We start from the raw sequence: 27,776 nt of genomic DNA on the forward strand, positions 1-27,776 counted from the left end.
AAGCTTGCCTGGACAACTTAATAAGACAGTCTCAAATTAAAAAAGAAAAAGGCATCTAGAAATTGTGGTACAGGTCTGTAATATCTGCTACTTAAGTAGTGGGATTGTCAAATCAAGGCCTACCCAAGCTTCAAGTGAGTTCTAGGTCAACTTGGACTTCTGAGTCTACCATGAAATAAACGTAGAAAGAGCAATGGGGTACAGTTCCACAGGACAGCACTTCCACCATGTAAGACCTTCATTCAATGCAGCATAATTCTTGTTTTAAAACATTGAAAAAGAGGCTGGGCATGGCTCAGGGATGAAGGCTTGTCTACCAAACACAAAGCTTCAGCTGTAATCCCCCAAATTCGTGTGTGTGCATGGGCACACACAAACACGAGAAAGAGAGAGAGAGAGAGAGAGAGAGAACTCGCGCATGCAGTCAAGCGAGCATTGGCAAGCACACCAACCACCTGCAAGGTGATGGAGAGGTAGCTCCGATTTAACAACCATTTGCTAGCTAAATTAAGACAACCGCAGTCCTGGTCAGAATATGCCTCTTAGGTCCAGGAACCATCAATCCCACAGCCAGCCAGAAGAGTCATTCAGTCTTCTGCAAACCCTAGGAACCCAAGAGGGGAAAGCTGCAATTTAAACACTGAAAACGAATACTTCCAATAGGGAGGCTTAAGTAGCAGATGATGTCCAGTAAGCAGAGGGTCACAGGGACAAAGGAGCTTCTTAAAGAACTAGAATGTAGTGACGATGGATGAGTGAAGGCAGGAGTACTCTGTTGTGTTAATTAGCCTCCCATGACTTAAAACAAAAAGTATTTTATTTCATTTTATACATATATAATATATGATATATATTTATATAATATATACATACTATTTATATGTTTTGTTTTGTTTTTCGAGACAGGGTTTCTCTGTGTAGCCCTGACTGTCCTGGAACTCACTTTGTAGACCAGGCTGGCCTGGAACTCAGAAATCTGTCTTCCTCTGCCTCCGGAGTGCTGGGATTAAAGGTGTGCGCCACCACTTCCCAAACCATCCCCCCATTTTAAATTTAAAACTTGGTAGCTCACAGTGGGCCTTAACTCCAGTGTGGTGTGGTGGTGGTGGTGGGGGGTGTCTGACGCACTCTTCTGGTATCTAAGGGCAATGCACAGCCATGATGCACAGATGCAAGCAAAACACCTACACACGTTAAATAAAAATAATTAAAATCTTAAAAAAAAAAAAAAAAAAAGGCCCTCCTTTGCCTGGGGGGCCCCCTTCCCGGCCAGACGGCGGGACAGACGGCTGGGTGTGCAGCGACCTCGAACCCGTGAGCCAGAAAGCAGAGCTTCTGCGTCCCAGGGACTCCAGCACACCACCATGGCGGATTCTGAGCGTCTCTCAGCCCCCGGCTGCTGGTTAGCCTGCACCAGCTTCTCGAGCACCAAAAAGGGAATTCTCCTGTTTGCTGAGATTATACTGTGCCTGGTGATTTTGATTTGCTTCAGTGCATCTACAACATCGGCCTACTCCTCCCTGTCGGTGATTGAGATGATCTTTGCTGCTGTCTTATTTGTCTTCTATATGTGTGACCTGCACTCCAAGATATCATTCATCAACTGGCCTTGGACTGACTTCTTCAGATCCCTCATAGCAACCATCCTGTACCTGATCACCTCCATTGTTGTCCTTGTAGAAGGAAGAGGCAGCTCCAGAGTTGTCGCTGGGATGCTGGGCTTACTTGCTACGTTGCTCTTTGGCTACGATGCATATATCACCTTCCCTCTAAAGCAGCAAAGACATACAGCAGCCCCCACTGATGGCCCGTGATCGTCTTTCAGCTGTCTCTGCTACCTGTCAATAGGTGCTCGCCTTTCCTCCAAGCTCTCAGGAGGCAGAGGCAGGTGGATCCCTGTGAGTTTGAGGCCAGGGCTACACAGTGAGATCCTATCTCTAAAACAATTTTTCCTCCGGTTTCCACAACACTCCAGCCAATTCTCTGACCCCATTGAAAGTGCTTATGGTACAAGAGATTGAACCTAGAGCCGTGTGCATACTATGCAAGTATTCTCCACTGAGCTACATCCCTGTAAAAGTGCCTTTATTGGGAGTTTTGTCTTCCAGCCTGCCAATCAACCCATCTGGGTGTGGCCACCTTTATGGGTGTGCCTAGATTCCCCTTTGCTCTGCAGTACCAGCAGCGGACATCAGTTCTGCTTGAACCGTATCCCCACATAAGCTACAAAATGAGTGTGACCCACTACAAATAACCTTTTTCTCTGTGTGGGGTGAGCTGTGAAGGGCTAAATAAACAATAAAAATATTGTTAAAGTCTAAAAAAAAAAAAAAAGAACTAAGTAAGATACACCATTAAAAACGACAAACCTAAAACCAGTTAATCGATGACACAAGAAAACAAGGTGAAAGTTAAAAGAGACAGCAGAGCACACTGTCGCCTGTGTCTCGACAACATAGGTAGTGAAGATAAGAAAGCATACGCAAAAATGGGACTTAACTGGGGCAGTCTGTACTGTTATTTTGGTTTTGCTCTATCTAACGGGGATTGTTAAAAAAAAGAGAGAGAGCTTTCTTTGAGACATTAAGCCTATAGGTCTTGTTATGCTTCGGGAGATACCTGTCCTTCGAGTACACATTTCCTCATTTGATCAACTCTTTACTTACCAAAGGCTGAGTCTGAGTGGTCAATGCTTTCACTGAAAAGCTTTTTGGAATCCCTAGCTACTCGTCTGTCACTACCGGAATCTATTACACAAACTGAAGAATATACCACTTAAGCTTGCAGTGAAAGTAAAAGACCATGTGGTGGATGGTTATAACACAAAATGTTTTACGATGCTATGCTAATCTGTATAGGCCACAAAATAACTATGATACATGTCATAAAAGGTTAAGACAGATGGGGGTCCTGTGGCACAAAGGCTTGAAACAAACAAACAAAAATCATAAATCCAATGCACCGTAACGTTCAAAACCGTAAATACGTTCATGAAATCTAAACCACCCGGGGATATATTTTTTTTAACTTACGTCCTACCTATTTTTCTATTCCTAAAAGCTAGCAACAAGCTGTCATTCATTCCACACTCATTCTATCCCTGAACCCGAGGAATCGCGTAGGCGTAGCCGCGACTCCAGGCCGCTTCCCGCAGTCGGGCCCACTCCGCGTTGTCGCGGCTGGGGACTGCAGAGCCCCGGCGGCAGGGGTCCACAGCCCACTGCGGGGCTCGTAGGGAAGCCTAGCAGCCTGAAGGCAGGCCTCGACAAGCAGAGCTCCGCGGGGAAGCCCCAGGGTCCCCTGCTAGGCGGCACCATTACCTAGACGCGACGGTCCCGAAGGAGAAGCCGCTGCCCGCGCCGGTCCCGCCGGGGGCCACAGTGGTGGAGCCGAGGGTCCCAGACCCGAAGGAGAACCCCGTAGCCATGGCGGCCCTTAGCGCGAAGCCGTCAGCAAGGGTGGAGAGGCCTAGGACGCTTCTGTCCCTTCACTGCCGAAGAGGGACGTGCCACATAGCTGGTGCCCAGCGGAGACCGGGAGGGAAGCTCAACCCCAAGCGGCGGCGCGACACGGCGAGGGCTGAGGGGGCGGAGCCACAGGCTAACGCATGCGCGACACCGCCCGCGCGCCGAACGCACTAGAAGCGCGCCCGCCGCGCAGGGGACCCTGGGATCGGAGTGGAAGCGGAACTCGTGTGAGGCCGGGCGGATGAGGTAAGATGGGCGCCCCGCCTACTCTCTTAAAGCGCTAAGCCCCTGAAGGAGAGTCTCGCGGGATTTCGTGCTTTACTTCCTGAATGAAGGACCTCGGAGTGCGGCTTCGGTCCAGCCTCCTGTCAAAAACCATGCGTAGAGTTCTAGAGTTGGAGAAGACCTTGGTCGTCACCTCACATTCCTCCAAGGGGACGTCTGAGTTTCGTTTGGGTGTCGCTGCACCCGAGAAAAAAAAGAGGGTGTCTACTTTTTGAGGGTCCAGAAATGTACGGGTTTTAAGTCGCACTCGCTTCCGGTCAGCACCCCATGATACTGCAGACTTGTGCTTCCTGCACGGAGGGGTTCAGCGGGGCGGCGTGACACTGCCAGGCTCCTCTGCCTCCTAATCTGAGGTCAGGACACTGTGCCCCAAATCCTAGTGGACGGTGAATGGGATGCGTGCCGGTCTTGGGGATCTTCCCTTCCCTGAAGGCTGCTGCCTGGCTATGTGGCTTTCCCATAACTTGGGTTATTTACGAGAGGAACTGCGAAGTGGAAAGTATAAGGACAGGAATGAGCGATCTGGCTGGAGAGCTGGCTCAGCACAGACTGCTCTTCCAGAGATCCTGAGTTGAGTTTCCTAGCAACCACATGGTGGCTCACAACCATCTGAAATGGGATCTGATGTCCTCTTCTGGTGTGTCTGAAGACAGCTACAGTGCACTCATCCATAAAATAAATAAATCTGAAAAAAAAAAAAACCCTGAAGGATGTAAGTTAGAATGTACGGGCACCCGGAGCAACGTGGACACCAAGAAATGCTTCTTAGCGGTGGTCTGGGGACACTGCCATCATCATATCATGGTTCTTTAATTCTCTGGCAGGAATTGGCATACTATTCCTGCAAGTGCGTTGACCAGCTGCCAAGTCTTGTTCGATGAAATTGATCCCATCATCAGATGGCTCAGATTTATGCTAAAGCACAGTCCTCTCCATGGGAGTAATTCGAACAAAAGCCCAGTGGTCTCAGAGTCTGGCACTCAGTGCCCTTTATATGACAAATCCTTGGAACTTCTTTTCTCACAGCTCCCCCACAAATCAGCACTTGTTTTGTGTTGATCTTGAGCATTGCTACCTGCAGTTGGCTGAACTAGAACACCCTCCAGATTCATTGTAGAGCCCTGTCCTCTCCCCAAATACTAAGAATGATGAAACTCTGTTCCTCCTCATTTCCCTTTGGGAGGTCACAAAAGTTAGATGATGTCAAAAGGTGTGTTTGGCACATGATGTCTTGTCAGCCATGAACCATGCAAACTACAATAAGGAGTAACCTGGCAAGATATCTCTATTGGTGCAGTAGTGGCATGAATGTCCCAGTAAACATTCCTTTTAACTGAAAAAAAAAAAATTAAGAGGAATCCAGATTTTTATTGAAAGGCTCCAAAACTTGAAGATACCAACATAAAATTAGCAAGAGCTACATGTCTGGCTCTGAGGACTCATTAGGTCAGTGAGAAGGGATGATTATTTTAAAATATAATAGAGACTAATATGTCTATGACCAGAAAAACTGTGGGCATATGGAATACTTTCAGTAATTCTGTAAGTCTGTGACTTTAAAATTCAAAGTTTACTGAAAAATCTCAACCTGACTCTAATAAAAGCTTGTACAAAAAAAAAAAAAGCTTCAGAAGAGACATTCAAATTATCATATATTCATGTTTGATTTATGATTTATGGCAAAGTTTAGCTATACAACAGTGATAGTTAACCCATATCCCATAGAAACAAAAAAACTAGAATTTTTGATCAATGGTATTACAATATATTGCATGCTAGTGGATTCATGAAGTTTAAGACTAGACTTAAAAAGTCCCTTGCCTCTGTTAACACTTCCAGTTGTATGTAATTCTGCCCCAGCAGCATGTGGTGTTGAGAGGTGCTACAATTTACAGAGTGTGGAAAGTTAACTCAAGAGGGGACTCCATCTATACACGTCTAGAGAAGCCCCCACCATGCTGAGCTAAGATTTCATATGCAGCTGTTTTGTACTCCTAACCCCCAACCCGCTCCTGTAAGTAAGCCCAGTGAATTTGTTGGTTGCCCAAACGAGATCTCGGTGGGATGTGTCCTTTGTGCCCTATCTGGAGTGAGTAGGTGTTTGTTCATATCTCCCCAGGAAAAGGTCACACAAAACCTAGTCTAGTGTAAGCAACAAAGCCTCCTCCAAGGGATCATCTAACTAAGTACTCTTTGTCATGACATTGTAAATGTTTCTATTGTCTTAATACAATCTATTTCCTTATACAGATCTGCATAACGTTTTTAGTAAGCTAAGCCTGATGAATATACGATCTCTTATTCCTCCCACCACTTCAAAAAAAGTTCCTTATGTGCTCCTTTACTTTGATTTGAATTTAATTTTCTTTCTTTTTTTAAGATTTATTTTTATTTTATGTGAGTACACTGTAGCTGTCTTCAGACACACCGGAAGAGGGCACCAGATCCCATTACAGATGGTTGTAAACCACCGTGTGGTTGCTGGGAATTGAACTCAGGACCTCTAGAAGAGTAGTCAGTGCTTTTAACTGCTGAGCCATCTCTCCAGCCCTTAATTTAATTTTCCTTGGAAGATTAATTATCAGAATTATTTGAGGTTCATTACAGAGGCATATTGCACCAGCGAGGACTTGGTGCTTGCTACTTTAAAGTCTTGAGGCACCATTAGCCCCGGCCCATTTAAACACCATTTACCTCTTAAATGTTCTTGGACTGGATAATTCAAATGAATCCAGAATATAAATCTGCCTAATGGCATTTTCATGGTTGTAATGTTTCCAACACAAGCACTGTTCTTTCTGTTCTCATTGTCAAGGTGGATTTCCTTCTCTGGGGCACAGGATTGGAGGAGTTTCTGTCTAGGGTGTTATGTAGTTGGGTCTTCCATTGGATTCTCACCTAAAGTGGACCCTGCACTTGGACTTTTAGTTGGGCATCTTAGAGGGTATCAAAACAGAAATAGTAAACTCACCTGAGTGGCATGGTCTTCCTGCAGCATCAACATCAGTGTCTTGCTCACCTCTGTAGATGCATACATTCCTCCATATTTCTAGCTATAAGATCTCTCTGTCTTGTCAGCTATTTAATTCTTCATGGAATTTGATCTTATATTTTCTATTACTTGAGGTTTTCTTTTAAGCAGAGTGATTTTCAAGCTTCTCATATTACAGTAAATGGAACTTTAATATGGATTTTGAAAAGCAAGTCAATATAGAATGGTTACTAAGAATGCAGACTCTGGAGTCAGACTGTCTGGCTTTATGCCATGACTCTTGACATTATCCACTCTGTAATATCAGACAACTTCATCCTATTTCATTTTTGTCATCTTTGAAATGAGAGAAGTAACAGTACTTTCCCCATAACACTGATAAGATACTCAGTGTCCTTCCTGTCACCTGGTAATCACAGTAGACATTAGCTAATATCAGTATTACTGTCAGAAGATTTGGAAAAGAGAAAATGTTAACTGTCAAGAAACAAGTGATGAACAGACAAGACAATGGTTTGGAGCAAAATGACATAAAAAGTTTTACTGTCAGAGTCTTGAGGTGTATTATACAGTGTAATTTGCCTTTCTGTATTCTCATCTTTTCAGAGCTGTGTGTGTGTGTGTGTGTGTGTGTGTACAACTGTGCCACAGGACATCCGTAGAGGTTCTAAGGATTGAACTTGGGTTGACCCATGAGTCATCTTACCAATCCTAAAAGTACCACTTTCTAATTACAAATGTGAAACTGCTTACTTCATAAGTCTTGGACAACATGGAGCAGGGCTTCTCGACCTCTTTAGCCTGCCATCTAGGGCAGGAGGATTTTTACTGTGGGTTTTCTGGCACATTGCCACTGGCCTAGACCTACTAGTTGTCAGTTGTATCGGCTCCAGATTTTACCAGACATCCCATGGAAAGAAAATGCTTCTAAATAGTGTCAGAGGAACTATGAATAAATAAATAAATAAAATAATCACTCATGGCTCTATTTGCAACAGTTACAAACTGTTTGCTGGTCACATTGAACTTGCTGTATGGTAGGTAGCATTTTGTTCATGTAATAATATGTTATCATTTTATTAAGGAATATCCCTCTATAGGGTCATACACACACACACACACACACACACACACACACAGAGGCAAGAGAGAGAGAATTTATGTATATGAGGTGTATGTGAGGTGTATGTGGTGTGTGTGTGTGTGTGTGTGTGTGTGTGTGAGTCGGTGTTGCATGCACAGAGGCCAGAGGCAAGCATCATTTGATCTCTTCTATCACTCTTAGCTGATTCTTTTGAGGCGAGATTTCTCACTGAATTTGAAGCTGATGTTCTTCAGTGAGACTGGTAGTTAGCAAGCCCTGGGCAATCCTGTCTTCATTCTGCTCTTAGCTCTAGGCTGACCCGTATGCACAGGACCACATCTATCTTTGATGTAGATGCTGAAATCTGAATTCTACTTCTTGTGCTTTTGTACAGCAAGTTTTTTTTAACTGCTAAGTCACCACCTCTCCAGCCTACACAGAAGAGCTAGTTTCAATGGCTGCCTACACTAATAGGGAATGAACGCACCTCAATCGCAAAATCCAGAGGAGATGAGAATTGTTCCAAATAAAACTACACTGTCTTATTTCTTTGGAATAAATCCAAGTGTTAGTAGAATCCCTTTTCAAACTGAAATGCAAGTGTTTCTAACAGACTGTCTGGGTCCTTTTATTCTCCATATGTAGAAATCCTGGAGTGAGCAGGGCGAAGCTAGTCTCTCTGTGGAGCACTCAGTGTCTGATAACCAAGAGCAACCGGGTGAGAGCCACAGCAGGCAGGATCCATTATTTTTACAGCTCTAGTGCAGGCTTCAGGTTACTGGCATCCTAAGCTGTACAGTTGCTACAGTTCTGGGATGAGCCAAGAAGTAGGCCCCCCTTAGCCCCTTGGTAGGAGATGGGATTGCATCTAGGCTGGCTTCACATCAGGGATTCCTCAGCACTTGAAGCAGCCAGTGTTAACAGCTCCTCCCATACAGTCCTGTCTGGTCTAAGAGCATTTTCAGTGACCAGGACCTGTGGTGTCTCTTACCTGGTTCTGTCCATCTTATTCTGTAGACCTTACCTTTTATTTGCACCCTGGCTACTTTCTTGGGCCGTAAGCTGTTTTCTGTGCTGCTTTTATGGCTTGACCTGCTGTCTTCCAGATATTGTTTCACTGCCACTGCCACTGCCACTGGGTTGTCAATTGCTTCTTTCTTTATATTGTCAGGTCAGCCTGCATTACTGAAAGTAAGAGAGAGAGAGAAAAAAAAAAAAGGAACAGGTAAGCGGGGTGTAGTGGTGCATGCCTTTAATCTCAGCATTCCAGAGGCAGAGACAGGCAGACACAGGCAGATCTCTATGAGTTCAAAGCCAGCCGTGTGTGTGTGTGTGTGTGTGTGTGTGTGTGTGTGTACATCAGATACCCAGGAGCTGGAGACACAGGTGCTTGTGATCCACTGGTCACAGGTGCTAGCAACTTGACTCCTCTACAAGAGCAAAAGGTTGTCTTAATGGATGGGCCATTGTTTCAACACAAACATTTCAATATAGTGAGTTTCAGGACAACCAGAGCCACACAGTGAGACTCTATCTCAAAGCAAACAAATGAGAGAGAAATTTGTGAGCTACCTTTTACTGGGCCTCCAGGAGGGCATCTCCCAGCTGACTAAGTAAGCCTGAACAGCCCTTTTATATAGCAGGGTATAGCGTCCACCACAGAGCATCCCGAATTTGTGCTTGCACCAATCACAGGACACCTCTTTAGGATCAGTCATACCAGCCTGCTGCTAGGCCAACCAACCATAACTGCTTCCTTCTCTAGTCTAAGTGGAAATTGCTGCAGGATCATCTCAAGATCATGAAAGTTTGTGAGTGCAGTGTCTCGTATAAACTAAAACAATCCTGGCTGAGGACTGAACCATCAGGAGCTGAAACAATCAGTCATAATTATTATGTAGCTTTTTCAGCCATTTGGAGAGCTTTGAAAGTAACTGATGCTGGTTTGAAAAGCCAAGATTCAGATCCCAAAGCATGTTAGAACCATGTTTTAACGTGCCGATTGTGATGGTTTTGACATGTGATTTACTATTTACTTTAAAAAAAGATTTAGAATCAGACAGCGTTTTGGGAGTCTCAACTAATTTTTTTATAAGGGCCTGCAAAAGAAATATGAAGAATACAAAAATCACACATTGGTTCATTCTTTAAGTGCTAGTGAATTTTCTAGGTTAAATCCTGGACATATAGCCGGGCAGGGTGGTGCACGCCTTTAATCCCAGCACTTGGGAGGCAGAGGCAGGCGGATTTCTGAGTTTGAGGCCAGCCTGGTCTCAAAGTGAGTTCCAGGACAACCAGGGATATACAGAGAAACACTGTCTTGAAAAACAACAACAACAAAAAATCCTGGACATATGATCTTTATTAGTCTCACACTAAAAATCTTAAAAAAAATCTTGACAGAATTTGTAATGACAGGATGAAATATAATTACCTTTTGACATTGGAATGTTGGTGTTGAAGAGATGGCCCATCTGTCAAGAGAACCTTCTGCTCTTTTAGAGGACTCAAGATGCCAGCACCCATGGCCAGTGGACCATAACCACATGTGTCTCCAGGGTTCCAGGGTATCTGATGCCTTTGGTGCCTACATAAGCACACACACACACAAACACACATACACACCACACAAGCTCACACAAACACACTTAAAACTCACTTCAATATAACGACTTCCCCATTGTTGCATAGACAATATCTCTCCTTCAGTTAATCTTCCACACATTGTATACTTCAGCACCACTGGAAACATGAGGCCATATGCAATTAAAGATCGAAACACACAACTAACAACAGCAGGAAGTATAGGGGGAACTGCCTGGAATCTCATGGTCCCATGACCCACCTCAGCCCTTCCTGCTTTGAGAGAATGCCAACAGGCCTGAGCTTGCAAGCCGTCACATGCTCTGATGAAGATGGCAGATCTTAAGCTCAGAGGGTACTGCTCCACAGCATTAACTTATAGCACTTTCAATGTTTGTGTAGCAATCTATTTTAAAAGAGAGATCAGTCAATGCTGAGTTGAAGAAAAGGGAAAAACAGATAATGCTGAATTCAGCATTCAGATATTTGCCCAATGATGCACTAGTGACTTTTAAAATGGATTTTAAAATCTGTTTATGCATATAAAACTGCTGTGCTAACTTTCCCCAGGGAGATGTGAGTGCTATTGTCTCACTTCAGATAGGCACAATGACAGACCAAAGTTACCATTCCACCCAAGGCTAGTGCGAGGAGACAATGAGTTTTTTGAACTTACAGGAATGTGATTGGAGGTTGAGCTACAGACAGGAAATGTGGGTGACCCCCAAACCCCTGTATCTCCAAATGGTTTCACCTCAGTATGGATGCTAGCTGCACTGATGGAACCCCCTTCTCTGTTAGCCTCCCACTCTTTATACTCTGGCACCACTAAGACCATGAATACTGTTTCACATGCGGTTGAAACAAGGCACACAAGGCAGTGGCTGGAATTCCAGCTCAGGAGGCTCATACTCCACATCTCCTGCTTCTACACAAGGGTCCCTCACAGATATCACAACTGCTCTCATTAAGGTGGTAATAGCTATTGTGCTCGGAGGACAATATTCTACAACAGCCTTTTATTTTCATAGTGGCATCAGGCTGTGAGTATATCTTATGTGATCTTTGCTGCCAAGTGTCAGGAGATAACACTTACAGGTTTGTAGATAAAGGAGCACTTTGACTCAAGATGCTACGTGATCACTTTTTATTTGAAAGACATTTGTCAGGGCTGGAGAGATGGGCTGTCAGCTGAAAGTACATGCTGCTCTTGAGGAGGATCAGTTTCCAGTACAGGTCAGGAAGCTCACAGCCTCCTGTAACTCCAGTTTCAGGGGACCCAACACCCCCTTCTGATCTCCTCTGGCACCTTCATAGCTTGTTTGTTTGTTTGAAATCCCAAATTGTCGCTTCTGTCTCCAACCAGCAGAAAAGAGCGACGACACAGCATTCTTCTCAAAGCAGTTTATTCAGGAACCTTTCAACATGCAAGCAGGAATCTCTTTAGCTCCCAATCGCAATCCCTTATATAACCCCTCAACCACGCCCCATCAGCCCAGTCCGAGGAATCTCACTTCATTGGCCTTCGTCAAATGGCCTGATCTTGCATCATGGTGTGCCTGTGCAGCTCTCACGATGGACGTGGCTTATTTTCAGGTGTATGAGGAAGTCAGGTGCAAGTCATAAGACTTGGCTGCAGTCCCGAGCACTATCTTGGGACTACCACCACACCCGCTCCCCACACCAAATCTTTGATTTACCAAATGAAGACTCAGGAACCAGACACTGTGGTAGCTCAGACAGGCAGAGAAAGCACCCAAATGCCCCTCCTGCTCCATGGAAGTCCCAGAAGGAAAAGCCCCTCCTTCTGTCTTAAATGCCACCCTTCAACTCAAAGGTCCTCCTTTCTCTTTCCTGGGCTTTCTTATGTTCAACTCCCTGTCCACCTCTTGACCTAGGGTTGAGTTCATTTAGCTCTTATTTACAAAGAACTCTTAGGTTAAAGGTGCCAGGGCTGAGGAACAGTACAACAAGAAACAGGTTTTTTTCAGTTCACAATCTCAGGGTCCACAATGTGATCAAATATCCTGCAACCACACAGACAAACACAGATACATAAAAACAAAATTAATCCTAAAAATTTTGTCTGAATATTACTAACAAATAATAGAAATTCAACTTGAAGTTAAAAGTGGGAAGAACACACTTTTTAAAAGAGAAATTTACTTTTTTTTCATAGTTCTTTATATATGATGAACAGGCCCTGGAAACACGATAGACTTGGATATAAATCAAGATTTAAAGGGTATTTTTAATTGCAGAATCAGAAGTACATTACTCTCCATCTTCAAGAACAGAAAGGGAAGGGACCTAGCACTATCTTACATTTGATTGAATTGTACACAATAGACATATTTTGATGATTCACATTTTGCCAACCTAAGAACAGTTCTCAAAGAGAATAAGAGTTTGTTGGGGTCCAGGAGTCACCTCATAAACCACGTGAACACTGATCTCAGTCAGACATGAATAGTTTATTGAGCATATGCCCCAGTACTGATCAATCACAGCCAGAGGTCAGTCGGGAGCTGGCTGCAGTGCTGAATCAATTCGTGCCAAGTTATCCCACCCATCAGGATTTAGGGTTAGGAGATTTCCCTAGGAACATGTCTTTGTTGTATATTTAATCTTGCTCCCATTGGTTGGGGTACTCAACTGTGCAGAGAACCTGTCTTGCCTAACATTCATGTCTTAACTTCCTACCAGGATGTCTGTTACCCATGTGCACGTCTTTTAGTTCCCAGGGAAGTCTTGGGTACTTAAACTTTATTTGACCCCCGATTCAAAGTGGACGCCTTATTCCAAATAGATGCAGGTGTCTCTCTTATGGTGGGGTCCATCCCAGGGACAGCTTATAAAGGCAAATACCATAAAAGCTCAACATAGGTGCAGGAAGTATTGCTGGGTGGTTGGTTCCTGTCCAAGCTTATTATGGCTGACTATAGAAAGCAGTTCTAACTGACTTCTATTGTGATTGTTTTCCAAGAACACCAAAGCACAGAACGTCCTAGTAACAGCAGTAACAACATATGAAAAAGTTTTCTTATGGCATTGGTAACCATACCAAATGTCAGGCTAGACAGATAACAGTTATTCAGACCTTAACATTTTATTTAGGCCTTAACAAGTTAATTCTAGAGCCAGATTTGAGTGACCATGTTCAAGTGACACATACCCAGGTTACTCCAAATACCATGCTATAACATGTTAGGAAATTTATGAAACTTTTATACTAATAGAACAAAGAATGTTATAAGTCAAGCCATTTTGCAGTTACATCAGTGGAAACATCAGGAAGGCAGATTACAGCAAGGCAGACCAGTCTCTGCTTTGGTCTCAGATGCTCTCTGACGACAGTATTAGCCTTTGGGTTGGTGGAAGCTAGGGATTTTTTTTGTACATTCTTTTTTTTGGTTTTTTGGTTTTTTTTTGTTTTGTTTTGTTTTGTTTTGTTTTTTTTGAGACAGGATTTCTCTGTGTAGCCCTGGCTGTCCTGGAACTCACTTTGTAAACCAGGCTGGCCTCGAACTCAGAAATCCACTTGCCTCTGCCTCCCAAGTGCTGGGATTAAAGGCGTGCACCACCACGCCCGGCTCTTTTTGTACATTCTAAAAGGACAAATACAACAGTCATAAGGTTGTTAGGTCACATGCAAAAATGGACAATAAATTGATGACTATTTAGGGGGCTAAAGATAGCTCATGATAATTTGGCTCCCACTTCCTAGTCAGGTCTTGTTATTTGGCCAGATTCTTACTAAGAGTTACTGCATTTCTGACAAACATTAACTTAAGTTCTCCTTTTAAAAGTATGTTTTTGTGAAAGATCTCAAATTATTAAAAGAATTGCTCAATGAAGGAGCTAAAGAAAGGACCCAAGGTGCCAAAGGGGTTTGCAGCCCCATAGGGGGAACAATAATATGAACCAACCAGTATCCCCCAAAGCTCCCAGGGACTAAACCACCAACTAAAGAGTACACATGGTGACTCATGGCTCCAGCTGCACATGTACCAGAGCTGGCCTAGTTGGTCATCAATGGGAGGAGAGGCCCATGGTCCTATGAAGACTCTATGCCCCACTGTAGGGAAAGCCAGGGCCAGGAAGCAGGAATAGGTGGGTTGGTGAGCAGGGGGGGCGGGAGGGGATAGGGGGTTTTCAGAGGGAAAACCAGGAAAGGGGATAACATTTGAAATGCAAATCAAGAAAATATCTAATAAAAATCCGTAAAAAAAAAAAAAGAGTTGCTAATGGAGGAAATTAACACTAACAAAAACCAAATAAAGTTGATTGATAGAGATTAAGGGTGGCCTGTTTGGAAATCTTTTAAACATTTTTAAATCGTGAACCATTTTCGGCAGAAAAACTTTTATTTATCCTTGGTTATATAGGTACTTACAATAGGTGTACAAATCAAACATTTGATGATAATATTTTGCTTGTTTGTTTTTGTTACAGTCTCACTATGTGGAACAGCATGCTCTGAAATTTACAGACAACAACTTGCCTCTGTCTCTGAAGTGCTGGGATTAAAGTCGTGCCCCAGTATACAAGGTAAATTTACTTTTACAAACAATTCTTTTGTACACATACATCTTTACTGCTTAATTAATGAGTAAAGCAGAGATAGATATGTTTTTCTGATACAGCTCAATTCAAAGATACACTAATGTGATATATACTGTGATGGTTTGTATATTCTTGAACCAGGGAGTGGCACCATCTGGAGGTGTGGCCTTGATGCAATATGTGTGACCTGGTTGGAATAGGTGTGTCACTGTGGGTGTGGGCTTAAAACTCTCACCCCAGTTGCCTGGAAGTCAGTCTTCCACTAGCAGCCCTTGGATGAAGACATAGAACTTTCAGCTCTGCCTGTGCCATGCCTGCCTGGATGCTGCCATGCTCCCACCTTGATGATAATGGACTGAACCTCTGAACCTGTAAGCCAGCCCCAAGTAAATGTTTTTTTTTTTTTTTTAAGACTTGCCTTGGTCATGGTGTCTGTTCACAGCAGTAAAACCCTAACCCTAACTAAGTCATATACTAAGGAATAATAGGAAGATATGAAAAGTTTTGCTTTCTGTAATCAAACTGCTCTTTCTGTAAGAGTAGCAATGTTTGTACAAACTGTAAAGACACCACAATTCATAACACATAGTAGATGAAATCTGAGCCGAGGCAGTAACTGTCATGAACACAGCAAAGTACAGTTGTAGGGATCTGAGACTCAAAGCTTATTCCAGAAGCAAAGCCAGAGATAGGCTGTGTTTTTAATCAAGTTTTGGTCAGCTATTGGTCCCCAGGGTTGCCATGAACAGTTTGAAAAGTGTTGGTTTAATTGAAAGGCCTTTGGCAGGAGGCAGCCAGAGAAGCAAGGAGAGAGTACACCAGCTACCAGTTAGGAAGGCCATTTTTGTTTATTGACGAAAGACAAAGATCAGAAAAGTTTCCAGTAAGAATTTAACAGATGGGCTGGTGAGATGGCTTAGTGTGTAACAGCACTGACCGCTCTTCCAAAGGTCCTGAGTTCAAATCCCAGCAACCACATGGTGGCTCACAACCATCCATAATGAGATCCGATGTCCTCTTCTGATGTGTCTGAAGACAACTGCAGTGTACTTATTTATAATAATAATTAAATCTTTGGGCCAGAGCAAGCAGGGTTGGCCAGATCAAGCAGAGATCCCTAAATTCAATTCCCAACAACCACATAAAGGCTCACAACCATCTGTACAGCTACAGTGTACTCACATACCCCCCCCCCCAAAAAAAAAAACCTTAAACAAAAAGAATTTTAACAGATAAGCCATCTTTCCAACCCTGAGCAATATCTTTCAAATTAAAAAAAGACATTCATGTAGCATCTTAAAGTGCAGCCGTATCTATAAGCCTGTAAGAGTTATATCCTGCCACTTGGTAACAAAGACCATATAAAATGTACTCAAACTTAATACTGATAATCATAATAGAATTTAATAGTTCATTACAGGAGCCCAGTGCTCCATGAGTTTCTAAATGTAATTTAACCTGGAATTTAGAGGTATCCAGTCTCACACTCACTGGAAAATTCCTTTTGGTCAGGATATATCTTTAAACCTAGAAAAGTCTTCTAGTCCCTCTTGCTGATCCTTGTCTAGCTGAACATGTGGGTCAGCTTGGTTGGCCGGGGCAATACCAGTCCTCCATCAGAGAGGGCGCTGTACAACAGGCCATGCATGTGGCCCAGCTAGCGCACACTCTCGATGGGTGACGCTCTGCCTGCTGTCAGGATCCTCTCCGTAGCTAGGATTTGCGGAAGTGTTTCTAGGCGACAGAGCTCTCAGATGACGCCTGCGCAGTGCCGCCGGCGGCGGGGTGGCTGACGCTACCGGGTTGAGGGAGTTCCTGCGGGTGGCTGTCACCGCCCCGTTTCTCCCCCGATGGTGCTCTCCTGAGGCCAGCTGCCTGCGGGCGTCGCCCCGGGATGGAGCACATCCGGACAACCAAGGTAGTCGGCGGGAGATCCTCGCAGCTGCCGGGGTCCATCGGGCAGAGGCGGACCGGCAGTTTGGGGGTGCGGGGCCTCCGTTGCGGGCCGGCAGTTTGGGGGTGCGGAGGCCGTGTGGACGGCGCAGGCGCCTTGGCAGGAGGTGCTTGGGGAGTCGCCAAACGGTGGCCGCCCAGCGAGATTTGCTCTTTTGGACAAGACTGGGGCTGCTTTTTACTTTGGGGGATTTCGGCCGATCGCCGCCTGGCTCGCCCCCAGTCTGGTGGGTCCAGTATCCATCAGTGCTGTGCTGTTCTTGAACGAGTCTTGCGCTGGCTTAAGCGCCCCGCCCGCTCTTTCCGTGGTGCAAATGTTAGCGCATCCGAGGCCACTCACTTTTCTATACTTCTGTGCTTCCAACTTTAGGCATTGTCTTAAATGTAGGGAGCTAACTTGACAGCAGTTATGCAGAAGGGGAAAGAAAGGCTGTGTCATATTGTAAAAGGTCCATGGAACTTTCCTATAACTGAGCTTGCTTGTCAAGTTCGTGCTTACTTTTTCTGTGTGAGAAGAATTCAGAGAATGGCCAAACTTCAGCCTCAGAAGGGGTCAAAACAGAAATGGAGATCAAAGGGCGTGAATGACCTTTTAAGATGAGGAAAAACAGCTCTCTGGGCTTTGCCAGGGCCTTAACTGTCACTTACTCTCTGTCCTAAAGGTTTTAAAGTTACAGGTCATTTGGGAATAAACTGCATTTTTTCTTCATTATTCTTTAAATGAACATAATTGAATTTTTGTTAGAATTTATTTTGGAGTTTGATAATACTATTTGTAGGAAATGTGGCGGTGCTCCTTTTCCAAACTTTTGCTTTTTTTCGAGATAGGGTTTCTCTGTGTAGCTCTGGCTGTCCTGGAACTTGCGCTGTAGACTAGGCTGGCCTTGAATTTACAGAGAGCTATCCGCCTTTGATTCCAAGTGCAGGGATTAAAGGTGTGCACCACCACTGCCTGGCAGATTTTTTTTTTTTTCTTTAAAGAGAAGGAACGTTTAAGTTGCTGACATTTAAAATTTGAAAATGGGAGGATGATTCGATGTACAGCAGAGGGTGCTAAGGCAGGGAAGAGAATGAGAGTGAGTATGGGAGCCCTTCTTGTCCCTGTCGCAGGGCCCTAACAACAGCTGTCGGCTCAGAAACTGCCTTCTACTCTGAACCTCATTGCTTGTTTGCTGCTGAGAATCTCTCTCTCTCTCTCTCTCTCTCACACACACACACACACACACACCAGTGAAAGCAAACAGGATCCAGTGAGCTAAAAACACCCCGATCACTAAGTGAGCACTGGTGGGAAAATCTTGATGATTCCCTTCATTAGTTAAAAAATTACCTCCGTCGGTTTATGAAGAACCGATCTGGTCTTTGCGGTGTAGAGCTGTCGTTTTTATGATCTTGAAGGTTGTTCCTGATTAAACCTTACTTTTTTCCTGGTGGGCCCATGCTGCTGTTAGGTAAGGCTGCTTTTTGCTCGCTTTTTAGATCTGACCTTTATGTCTTTTTAAAAATAAAACAAACAAAAACAAAAACTTTTTTAAAGGTTAAGAGATTTCCAGTTGGTTTCCAACTGAAGTTGCTTCTTAAGGGACTGCCTTTGTTATTTTGTGTCACTGTTGTGGCAAGGAGGCGTTCCTCTAGAGAAGTCTTAAGTGGGTGTATGTAGACTATAGTGGAACCGAGGTTTGCTGGGAACTAGCATGTACACGCTTTACTGACACTGGCATCCCACACAAGAGCAGCATGAACCTCACACTGTAGTCTGATAATTGTTATATAGACTGTACTGTTTCCTTAAGTTATGGTTTGGAAAAAAAGTGTAGTCTTACAGAATTGCTTTGAACATAACCAAGGTTTTGTTTTTATTAGGCATACTCTTCTCCCAAACACATTTAATTGCATAAAAAAATGTTTTAGGCCGGGCGTGGTGGCGCATGCCTTTAATCCCAGAGCTCGGGAGGCAGAGGCAGGCAGATCTCTGAGTTCGAGGCCAGCCTGGTCTACAAAGTGAGTTCCAGGACAGGCAGGGCTACACAGAGAAACCCTGTCTCGAAAAACCAAAAAAAAAAAAAAAAAAAAAAAGTTTGAAACTCTGTGTGGTTTAATTAGTATAAGCAAAATTGTTTGTAGGGCTCTCAGGATGGCTCAGTGTCGGCTCACTGATGCCAAGCCTGACGATCGGAACTGGTTCTCCAGAGCCCACACGGTGAACGGTGGACGGAGGGAACCAACTTCTGAAAGAGTCTCTCTCACCTGCACACCGGTTCCTTGCCTGTGCATGCCCACCCCGCCCGCAAGTAAAAGTAATAAACATTTTTAATTGATTATGATAATGTACGACTGTTCAGTGAGGTTTTTTTTTAACGATGTTTAACAGCTGTCTTTGAAAAGTATTGATTACCTTCTGTTAGGCAATTATGTCAGGGAACACAGTCATGTAACACTGTCATAATTTCACAATGTTCACATTTCACATATATGTTACTTCACTAGCTCTCATCACCATCACCGTGATGTTTACTTTTAATAATCACCTTGACACGAGGTAGAGTCACTTGGGAAGGGGGACCCGGTGAGGGACATTGGCCTGTGAGGGATTTTTTTTTCTTTTTGTCTTAGTTGTCTGAGGTGGGAAGACCCATCCTAATGTGGGCAGCAGCATTTTGTGATCTGGATCCTGAATGTATAAAAGTAGAGAAAGCGAGGGCGTGGCATTTGTGCATATATTCTAGGTGTAGATGTGACCAGCTTTCTCAAAGTCCTGCTGTGACTTCCCCACAATGGTGGTTGGAATTTTAAGCCAAATGAACCCTTGCTTTATGTCAGAGAGCGTTATCACAGCAACAGACACGGAACTAGGACCATCAGTGATCTAAAAATGGACCCTGCCAGTGGTTTTAGAATCTCCATTTATAGATGAGGAAGAAATTAGTAAGTTTGAATGACCTGTCAGGTTAGCCATGTGTGGCTGTTAGAATTTAAACTAATGTCTAACTCCAAAGGTGAGGTATGCTCTTCCTAGGATGAACAGTTGTAATAAAATTGTGAAATTGGTATTCACTTAGAAAACATTAACTAAAAGGGTTTCCCTTCTCTAGATTTACCATAAGTAATAGTTTTATATTCTTGTTTTTGTATTGTTTAGAGTTATCATTTGCTTTGCCTCTGCTATCAGAGATTAAATAACTCTCTAGCGCCAACATTCAGTTGTTAGCTATATCATCCTATTTTTATATCACATTTGCCTTGAAACAGGGTCTCTCACTGAACCAGATGCTCAACCTTTCAGACAGACTGGCTGAACTCTTTAGATCGCTTGTCTTTGCTCTCCCAGTGTTGGGGCCACAGGCACATATAACTATGGCTGGCTTGCTACATGGATGCTGGGAATTCAACCTTAGGTCCTTGTGTTTGTTCTTACTCACTGAACTCTCTCCCCAGACCTGAGAACTCAAAGATTGTTTTTTTTTAATTATTATTATTTTTTATTAGATTCATTCATTTTATGTGTGAGTGTTTTGCCTGCATATATGTGTGTGCACCATGTGTGTGCTTGGTGCCCAAGGAGGACAAAAGAGGACAAGATTCCCTGGAACTGCCGTTACTAATGGTTGTGAGATGCTGTTTGGGTGCTGAAGCAACAGATACTTTTAACTAGTGACCTCTCTTTCTACCCCCAGTTTTGGCTTTAAAGATTTTCATGTGAATGAGCGTTTTGCATGCCTGTTTCCCACAGAGGTTAGAAGAAGGCATTCTACCTCTTGGAACTGGAGTTCTGGGTGAACGTGGGCCACCATGCAGATGCTGGGAACAAAACCTAGATCTTCTGTAGGGCAACAAGTGCTCTTAGTCACCAAGCCAGTTCTCCAGCCTCCGAGAGCTTAGATTCTTCGGCATACTTGAGCTTGCCCAAGTAGGCATGTTGGTTGTTAATACCACCCCAGGTTAAGGTGAGAAACCTGGGTTTGTCAAGGTTAAATAACTTGCCCCGTCTCTGTTAGCTGACTAGGAATTAATTATTGGCTTACTGGTTGCGGATAGGAGTTGGGTTCTGAGCTGCAGGTCTTTCAGATATAAAGCCTTTCTCTTCACTACCACACTCCCCTCCTAACAGAATAACTATCTAGGGAAGAGATGGGAGTATGAAGGTAGGACAGTGTGAGCAGGTGTGGAGACAGAGAGATGGTTGAGAGAAACGAGGTGGTAAGGTTTTGTGTGGTAACCAGCTAATCATGAGGATGTTGTCCTGGGGGAACGTCTGAGGAGGAGAAGCATGTATGGATGTCAGGTAATCGTCGAAAGTCTTCATTGGGGTGAGCTTCTGTAAGAGAATACTTCCAGACTCCGCAGGAAAGTAAAGGAACGTTAGGGCCTAAGGCCCTGCAGAAAGGTGCACGCAGAGGTCACAGTGCTGAGAGTCAGTGGGGCAGAGAGCATTCTTCCAGCCCCAATTCCCTCTCTGTGCCCACTGTGCCCCTCTCTGCCTTCTGCTTGGGCCAGGCACTGTTGTGCATACTAGGAAACCAGGCAAATGACAGTGAAGCATAAGAACAGTTTTGAGAAAATGCCTTTTGCGGCCAAGAGAAAGGACAATAGAGTTGATGGATTGGGTCTGCTCTGTGTTAGATGGTGTACATGCTGAGAGAGCAGATAAAGCAAGCAGGGACCCTGGAGACCACTGGGGTGCCCCCGGGGGGTGGGGTGGGCGGACCACAGAGGGAATACTGCCCTGTCAGGCCTTGCAGCTGAGAACTCATGAGAACGCTGGACCACAGTGGGAATGGAGATGCCCACAGAATATTAAATCAGGAGACAGGCAACTGATGGCAGACTTCTGAAGGTGGCTTTTCTACCACATGGGTCCTGGGGTCGGCTTCAGGACACTGGGCTTGGCAGCAAGTGCCAAGCCCAACCTGTGGAGTGGTTAGCTGCTTTTCTAAATCTTTGCCTTCACTCTGAGATAGGAAGCTGGGTGCTCAACATTGCAGAAGACCAAAGTGAACTGCAACTGAAAAGTCCCCACTGGATTTATGATTCAGTAATACTCCTTTCCTTCTTTAAAAAGTCCGTAATTGCTTCACTAATAATGTATGCTGCCAGGTGTCATCCAAGCTGAGGATACAGGATAGAAGAGCCACTGCCCTCACTCACTGTCTGCCTCACAGTGGAAGGTCCTCTTCCTTTTCCACAGCTAGTTCTTCTCAGAGATGTCTGTAGAAGGCTCTGAAAGTCTCAGGAGATCCGTGGCTAGCGACGGGGAGCAGTGTCCCCAGTAGCTGACTGTGCTTTCTGCGCAGAAGCCACAGCCCACAGCATGACGTAGCTATGGAGGAAGTGCTGTTCTTGATCACAGAAGTTGGTTGAAGAGAGGGAAAAACAGGTCTGAACTTCTATACTCTAATATTCTGAGTATGATGGCCTATGTTTTTCATATCTAATGTCTTAATCAGTTAAGTTTGAATTTCTCCTGTAAGCCATCAACAGAGTGACCACACTTCCCAGTTTTTTTTCCCCTTGCCCCATTGTTTTTCATTCTTTTGCCATTTGTCTTTCCCCATTTACCTTTTGCTTTCTAAGGATCCTGAGGCTGTTTTTATGGCGCCACAAATAGTGACCTAAAATCGTTGTAGTTACTTCCAAAACAGGTACCTTAAAATATCTGGGGGAAATGGGAAGGAGCTGCTTGCTGGACCCTGGTCTGGCTTTTAATTTGTTTTTTCGATGATTGTAGCAAAGAAAAGTTTTTGGAGGAGGATTTGCAATAAAGGGCAGAATGTGTTTCCCAAACTACTCATTCTTCAGCACTTTAAGCAGAAAGTAAATGCCGTGGTTTAATTTCAGATTGATGTTCTCATTCACTCCGTCCATATGCTGAGACACTGTAGAAGCTGCTGGTTAGGTGTAATGATCATCAGAATTGCATTTCCTGGGTTTGATGTAACCTGGCTCTTACTAAAGTAGTGATTAACTCTCCATCAACTGCACTCAGGATTGGCTTTTCTGACTCACTTTCTCCTGTCTGTGCCCAGTCTGCAAGTCAACAATAATGAATAGACAGTCTCCCTCCATTTCAGATTCTTTCTTTCTCCTCACTCCAGTTTTGCTATTAGACAACATGGGCTGCCTCTCTGGGTGCTTCCTCCAGGCTCTATCATCTCTCCCAACCACGCCTACACTGTTTCCTTACTCCTCGGTGGTTCCACCTGCCCAACCGAATTTTCTCTGTGTTGATACTGTCAGTACTACTGCACTTAAAGGCCTGTTTGTGTTCCTTCATCAGATTAAATGCAGGTGTGTCTCCTCCAAGAATTCTGTTTTCTCTGTATTACTCTCGGTGAAGAGAGTGCTTTAATTCTTGCGCCTAACACTAGGCATTAGAGAAAGGGTATTTTACAGCTTTACAGTGCATTAAGTACTAAATTTTCTTTATTTTGTGTGGCGGTGGGGCAGGGTGGGTTGAGGGATAAGTGCTGGGGCACACGTGTGCTATGCATGGCATGTGTGTGAAGGTCAAAGGACAGCTTTGTGTCTGTTCACTCCTTCCACCATGTGTGGGTCTAGGAATTGGCTTAGTGGTCAGGCTTGGGTAGATCTTAACTTGCTGAGCCATCTTGCTGGCTATTGAAATTGGTTTTTTGGTTTTTTTTAAAGATTTATTTATTTTAATTTATGTATATGAGTACTCTGTAGCTGTATAGATGGTTGTGAGCCTTCATGTGGTTGTTGGGAATTGAATTTTTAGGACCTCTGCTCGCTCTGGTAGGCCCCCACTTGCTTCGGTCAGCTCCAGTCAACTCTGCTCACTCAGTCCCTGCTCACTACAGCCCAAAGATTTATTTATTAGTATACTGTAGCTGACTTCAGAGGCACCAGAAAAGGGCATCAGATTTCATTATGGGTGGTTGTGAGCCACCATGTGGTTGCTGGGATTGAACTCAGGACCTTTGGAAGAGCAGTCAGTGCTCTTACCCACTGAGCCATCTCGCCAGCCCCCTGAAATTAGTTTTTAAATACCACATACACTTTTCCTTTCTCACTTTTTTGTTGTTGTTGTTGGTGGTGGTGGTGGTGGTGTTTTTCGAGACAGGGTTTCTCTATATAGCCCTGGCTGTCCTGGAACTCACTCTGTAGACCAGGCTGTCCTCGAACTCAGAAATCCACCTGCCTCTGCCTCCCAAGTGCTGGGACTAAAGGCGTGCGCCACCACCGCCCAGCTCCTTTCTCACTTTGAACTTAGTTAAAATGAGGACTAGCAGCCCCTAGCTGCCTTACCAGATAACTGCAGTAATTTTTGAAAACATTTATTTAGTTTATTTCAGGATCTCGTTGCTTCTGTTTATAGGGCACAAAGGGTACATACAACACTTGGCATTCGTTATCTAATCTGTTCCTCTCTTAGGAGTAGTTGCTTTTATTTAAAAGACAATGGAATGAGACCAAATAGGTTAACCTTAAGTTACCCTTTTCTTAATACTGTGTATTTATGTACATGTTCAAGGACTTGGAGTGAGTGTGCATGTCTGTGGGTCCTTGTTTAAAGGACCAACATTATAATAAAACCATTTAAACAGTGGGAGACTTAGCCATGCTGAGCCTTAAGTATTTAGGGCACTAGTGTAAAGGCAGACAGGGAACGAGCAGTGCGAGTTGAGGAGGAGCAGTGGAGAATCCAGACTGCAGAGTAGAAGGACAGTTGCTGAGTAAGAATGGGCAGAGCTTCTGAAATACTGTCTTGGTCCTGCTCCTCCATCACATGGTAGAGTCGGGGTGAGGCTGGGCACTGGCACCTTTGCAGTTTGGAAGGTTATTCCAATGAACAACTGGACCTTGAATCTTGAACAGAGCCAACCAAATTTAAAGATCTAACTTTGAGGTCAGGAAATGCACATATAGATCATTACATCATTTTCAACTGAAATTTTTACCTTGATGTAGACCCATAAGAATCCCATAGTGCTTGGAGAAAACACTTGTAAAGTATTCTAGAGTACTCTAAAACAGAATTTTCTCTGTGTAATAGAGGACAGAGAATTAGACTTCCCAGTAAGAACTGTATTACCAAAGTAAATAGGTGGATAGACAGATGGACAGACAGACAGGAGAGTAAGTTCAACAATCTGTAGCCTAGTAGTTTTTCTATTTATTTTTACTTTATGGCTCATCCATGGATTCTTGAATGAATATTTCCTGCTCAGCCACTGTAGAAGGTAAAGGCAGCTTGGGAAAATAACGGAATAATGAGATAAAGAAGAGTCCTATTTTATAAATCCCTTTAATGACGTCAGCAAAGGACCACTGGCATACTGGGCATCTTCCACTTGTTTTCCATTACGAGAAGTAAGTTCTCCATGGCAGTTCATCTGGAGTGAGTAAACCTCCATTGTATCAAACATGATTCTCGCCACCAGGAGGGACTCAGAAAGGAAAACAGAGACAGTGCTGTCCTGAGGTATGTATAGTTTTTAGCGGGAGAAACAGACCCTTGAACAGGCTTTTGTTTTAGCATACTGAGTACTCTGATTTTGGTGGAAGGAGCAGAGCTTGAAGTAGCTGAGTAGTTGAGTCAAGAAGTCAGTAGGATGATTTCCAGTGCTGGCGACTTAATGTGGGATGGTATGACATAAGTCACATATAAAATGCAAAATGAGAGGAAGGAGGGAAATGAGCACGTTGTAACTCTTAAGATGTTCAAGTGCAGATAGCATAATACCTGGCTAAGTGGTCAGTTGGGAATCAGACCACACAAGGTTGGAACTCCTGTCCTGATTCTATGTAGTGTCTAGTTGTCTTTAGGTTATAAGTGCTACTGGGGCTGTGAAAATGAAAATTAATAATTTATGTCAGGCATTCATCATAATACTATGTCAGGAAATATTCTTACATGGATAGCAGACATTAAGAACTCAGAGTTCAGTCAGATTCCGGGGATCATTAGCAAAAGGCTGAAGTAATGATAGTAAATAAGATGCATATAGAGAATGGAGCCTTAGCTGCCCAAGGTGAGGCCTGCCTGTCATGCCTCCATCCCAGTCACAGGAGGCTGCAGCAAGAGGCTGAAAATGTCCAAGGCCTCCTGGGCTACCTGGCAGAATGACCTCCCTGACACTTCACCCCAAAGGGGAGTAGACCCTTGAGCAAAAGCAATAGAGAGTAGCGGATGAATCTCCATCTGGTGTGTAAGATGCCTTCCTGTCTTGTTTCCTATTTTTGAGACTGGCTCTCGATGTGCACTAGTTTTGGTAGAGACATATGCTGTACTTCCCTGCCTCGGGCACTGCAGGAGACCAGTGCAGCATAGGACATAGTATGTACTGGGAAAACAGAGCTGTGAAGGACCAGGAGGACTGGAATGAAAGCTGTGAGATTGTCTCCCATACCAAAGAGCTTTGTAAGTAATTGTACCTTACAGAAAACCAGTCCCTCCATTTGAGGCTGGGTGAGACGAATTTACTGTCTTTTAGGGATTTACAAACCAAGAAGCTTCTCTCGGACTTCCCTTAAAGCTGACTTCCTGTTTGTTCATAGCCCCACCCTGGAAACCCCTTTTTAACTTTTCTGAGGCGCTCTTTGAAGTCCTACAAATCATTGATCTTCCCAGTGGTCTTGGTACTTTCCCATAACACTTAGCTCCATGCATGGTCACTGCTGTTCTTCTTAAAGGAAGTCAGGTCAGAGTGCCTGTTGTGTTCTGGTCATTGTCACTGCTTGGCTGTGCCCCTTTCCAGCCAATGTAACTAAAAATGAAACGTAATATAAAATAGAAGATTTTATTTGCATAGTTAAGACAAAAACTTTAGTATAGATACTTTACACTGGAAACTCAGAAATATGGTCTAACATACAGCTCAGGTCTGACAGTGGATCTGACATTTAACAGTGATCATTTTACATTGACATCAAGAACACAGGGGAGCCGGGTGTGGTGTTGACAATTCTGGACAATTGCAGAGTAAGTAGTTGGTCCTGTTTATCTTTAAATATATTTAAATTGAAGTTCCAATTTTCCGTGTAGCTAAATGAAGCCATATGTGTGTGTGTGTGTGTGTGTGTGTATATATATATATATATATATATATATATATATTAACTTGAGGAAGAAGTGGCCCTAAACATTGAAATAAATGTTGACCTTCAAAAGGTACCTTTAGGGAGCAGAAAGCTTTCCTACTCCTCCCCTGCCCCCACCTCCATCCCTTGTCATTGGCCTTGAACCCATGATTCTCTTTCCACACCTTCCCAATGCACAACCACACCAGGCTCTCCTGTGTTCTTGATGTTGATGTAAAAATGAACACTTGTTACATACCAGATCCACTGGCAGTCCTGAGCTGTATGTCAGACCATATTTCTGAGTTTCCAGTGGGAAGTAAATTTATTATCTAAATTTACTAAATTGATTATCTTAGCCATGCAAATAAAATCTTATACTGCATTTTTAAAGTTTTAACTTACTTAAACAATGATGTTACAATCGAGAATTCGCACCATGGTAGTAAGAAATAGGGAATGAAGAAGGGTGAGAAGCTGGTCTTAAGTGGTGGCTATTGATTACTTTGGGAATAATCATTTCATAATGGTAGTATTTTCTTCTTTAGCTGTTTAGACAAAAATAAATATATCTGGAAAGTATAGAATTAATGATAAAAGCCAGGTGAGGTTGTGCATGCTTTTAATCTTAGCACTGGGGAAGAAGTCAGGCAGATCTCTGAGTTCAAGGCCAGCCTGGTCTAAAGATCAAATTCTAGGACCAGTTAGGGGTACACAGAGAAAGCCTGTCTAGAAAAACCAAAAACGAAGAAGGGGAAGAGGTGGAAGAGGAGGAAGAGGAGGATGAGGATGAGAAGAAAGAGGA

At 43.8% G+C, this 27,776-nt stretch overlaps 2 protein-coding genes and 1 pseudogene across 4 annotated transcripts in view; 2 read left to right on the forward strand and 1 right to left on the reverse strand.

The window, feature by feature from the left end:
- Positions 1 to 3,607, reverse strand: part of Nup58 (nucleoporin 58) — a 46,495-nt gene extending 42,888 nt beyond the window's left edge. The window contains exon 1 of one of the 2 annotated variants that reach the window (XM_021181742.2): positions 3,321 to 3,607. In XM_021181742.2, the coding sequence (XP_021037401.1) occupies positions 3,321 to 3,427 (107 nt within the window). In that variant the 5' untranslated portion in view covers positions 3,428 to 3,607. The remainder of the gene's footprint in view (positions 1 to 3,320) is intronic. The other variant, XM_021181741.3, reaches the window with a different exon arrangement.
- On the forward strand, positions 1,247 to 1,814 carry LOC147001894 (proteolipid protein 2 pseudogene; annotated as a pseudogene).
- A 13,130-nt stretch (positions 3,608 to 16,737) lies between the features above and the next one.
- Positions 16,738 to 27,776, forward strand: part of Mtmr6 (myotubularin related protein 6) — a 37,180-nt gene continuing 26,141 nt past the window's right edge. The window contains exon 1 of one of the 2 annotated variants that reach the window (XM_085828705.1): positions 16,738 to 16,895. In XM_085828705.1, the coding sequence (XP_085684831.1) occupies positions 16,872 to 16,895 (24 nt within the window). In that variant the 5' untranslated portion in view covers positions 16,738 to 16,871. The remainder of the gene's footprint in view (positions 16,896 to 27,776) is intronic. The other variant, XM_021182178.3, reaches the window with a different exon arrangement.

The sequence above is a fragment of the Mus caroli genome, unplaced genomic scaffold (genome assembly GCF_978045245.1).
Source record: "Mus caroli unplaced genomic scaffold, Mus_caroli_1 scaffold_12, whole genome shotgun sequence".
Lineage (NCBI taxonomy): Eukaryota > Metazoa > Chordata > Mammalia > Rodentia > Muridae > Mus > Mus caroli.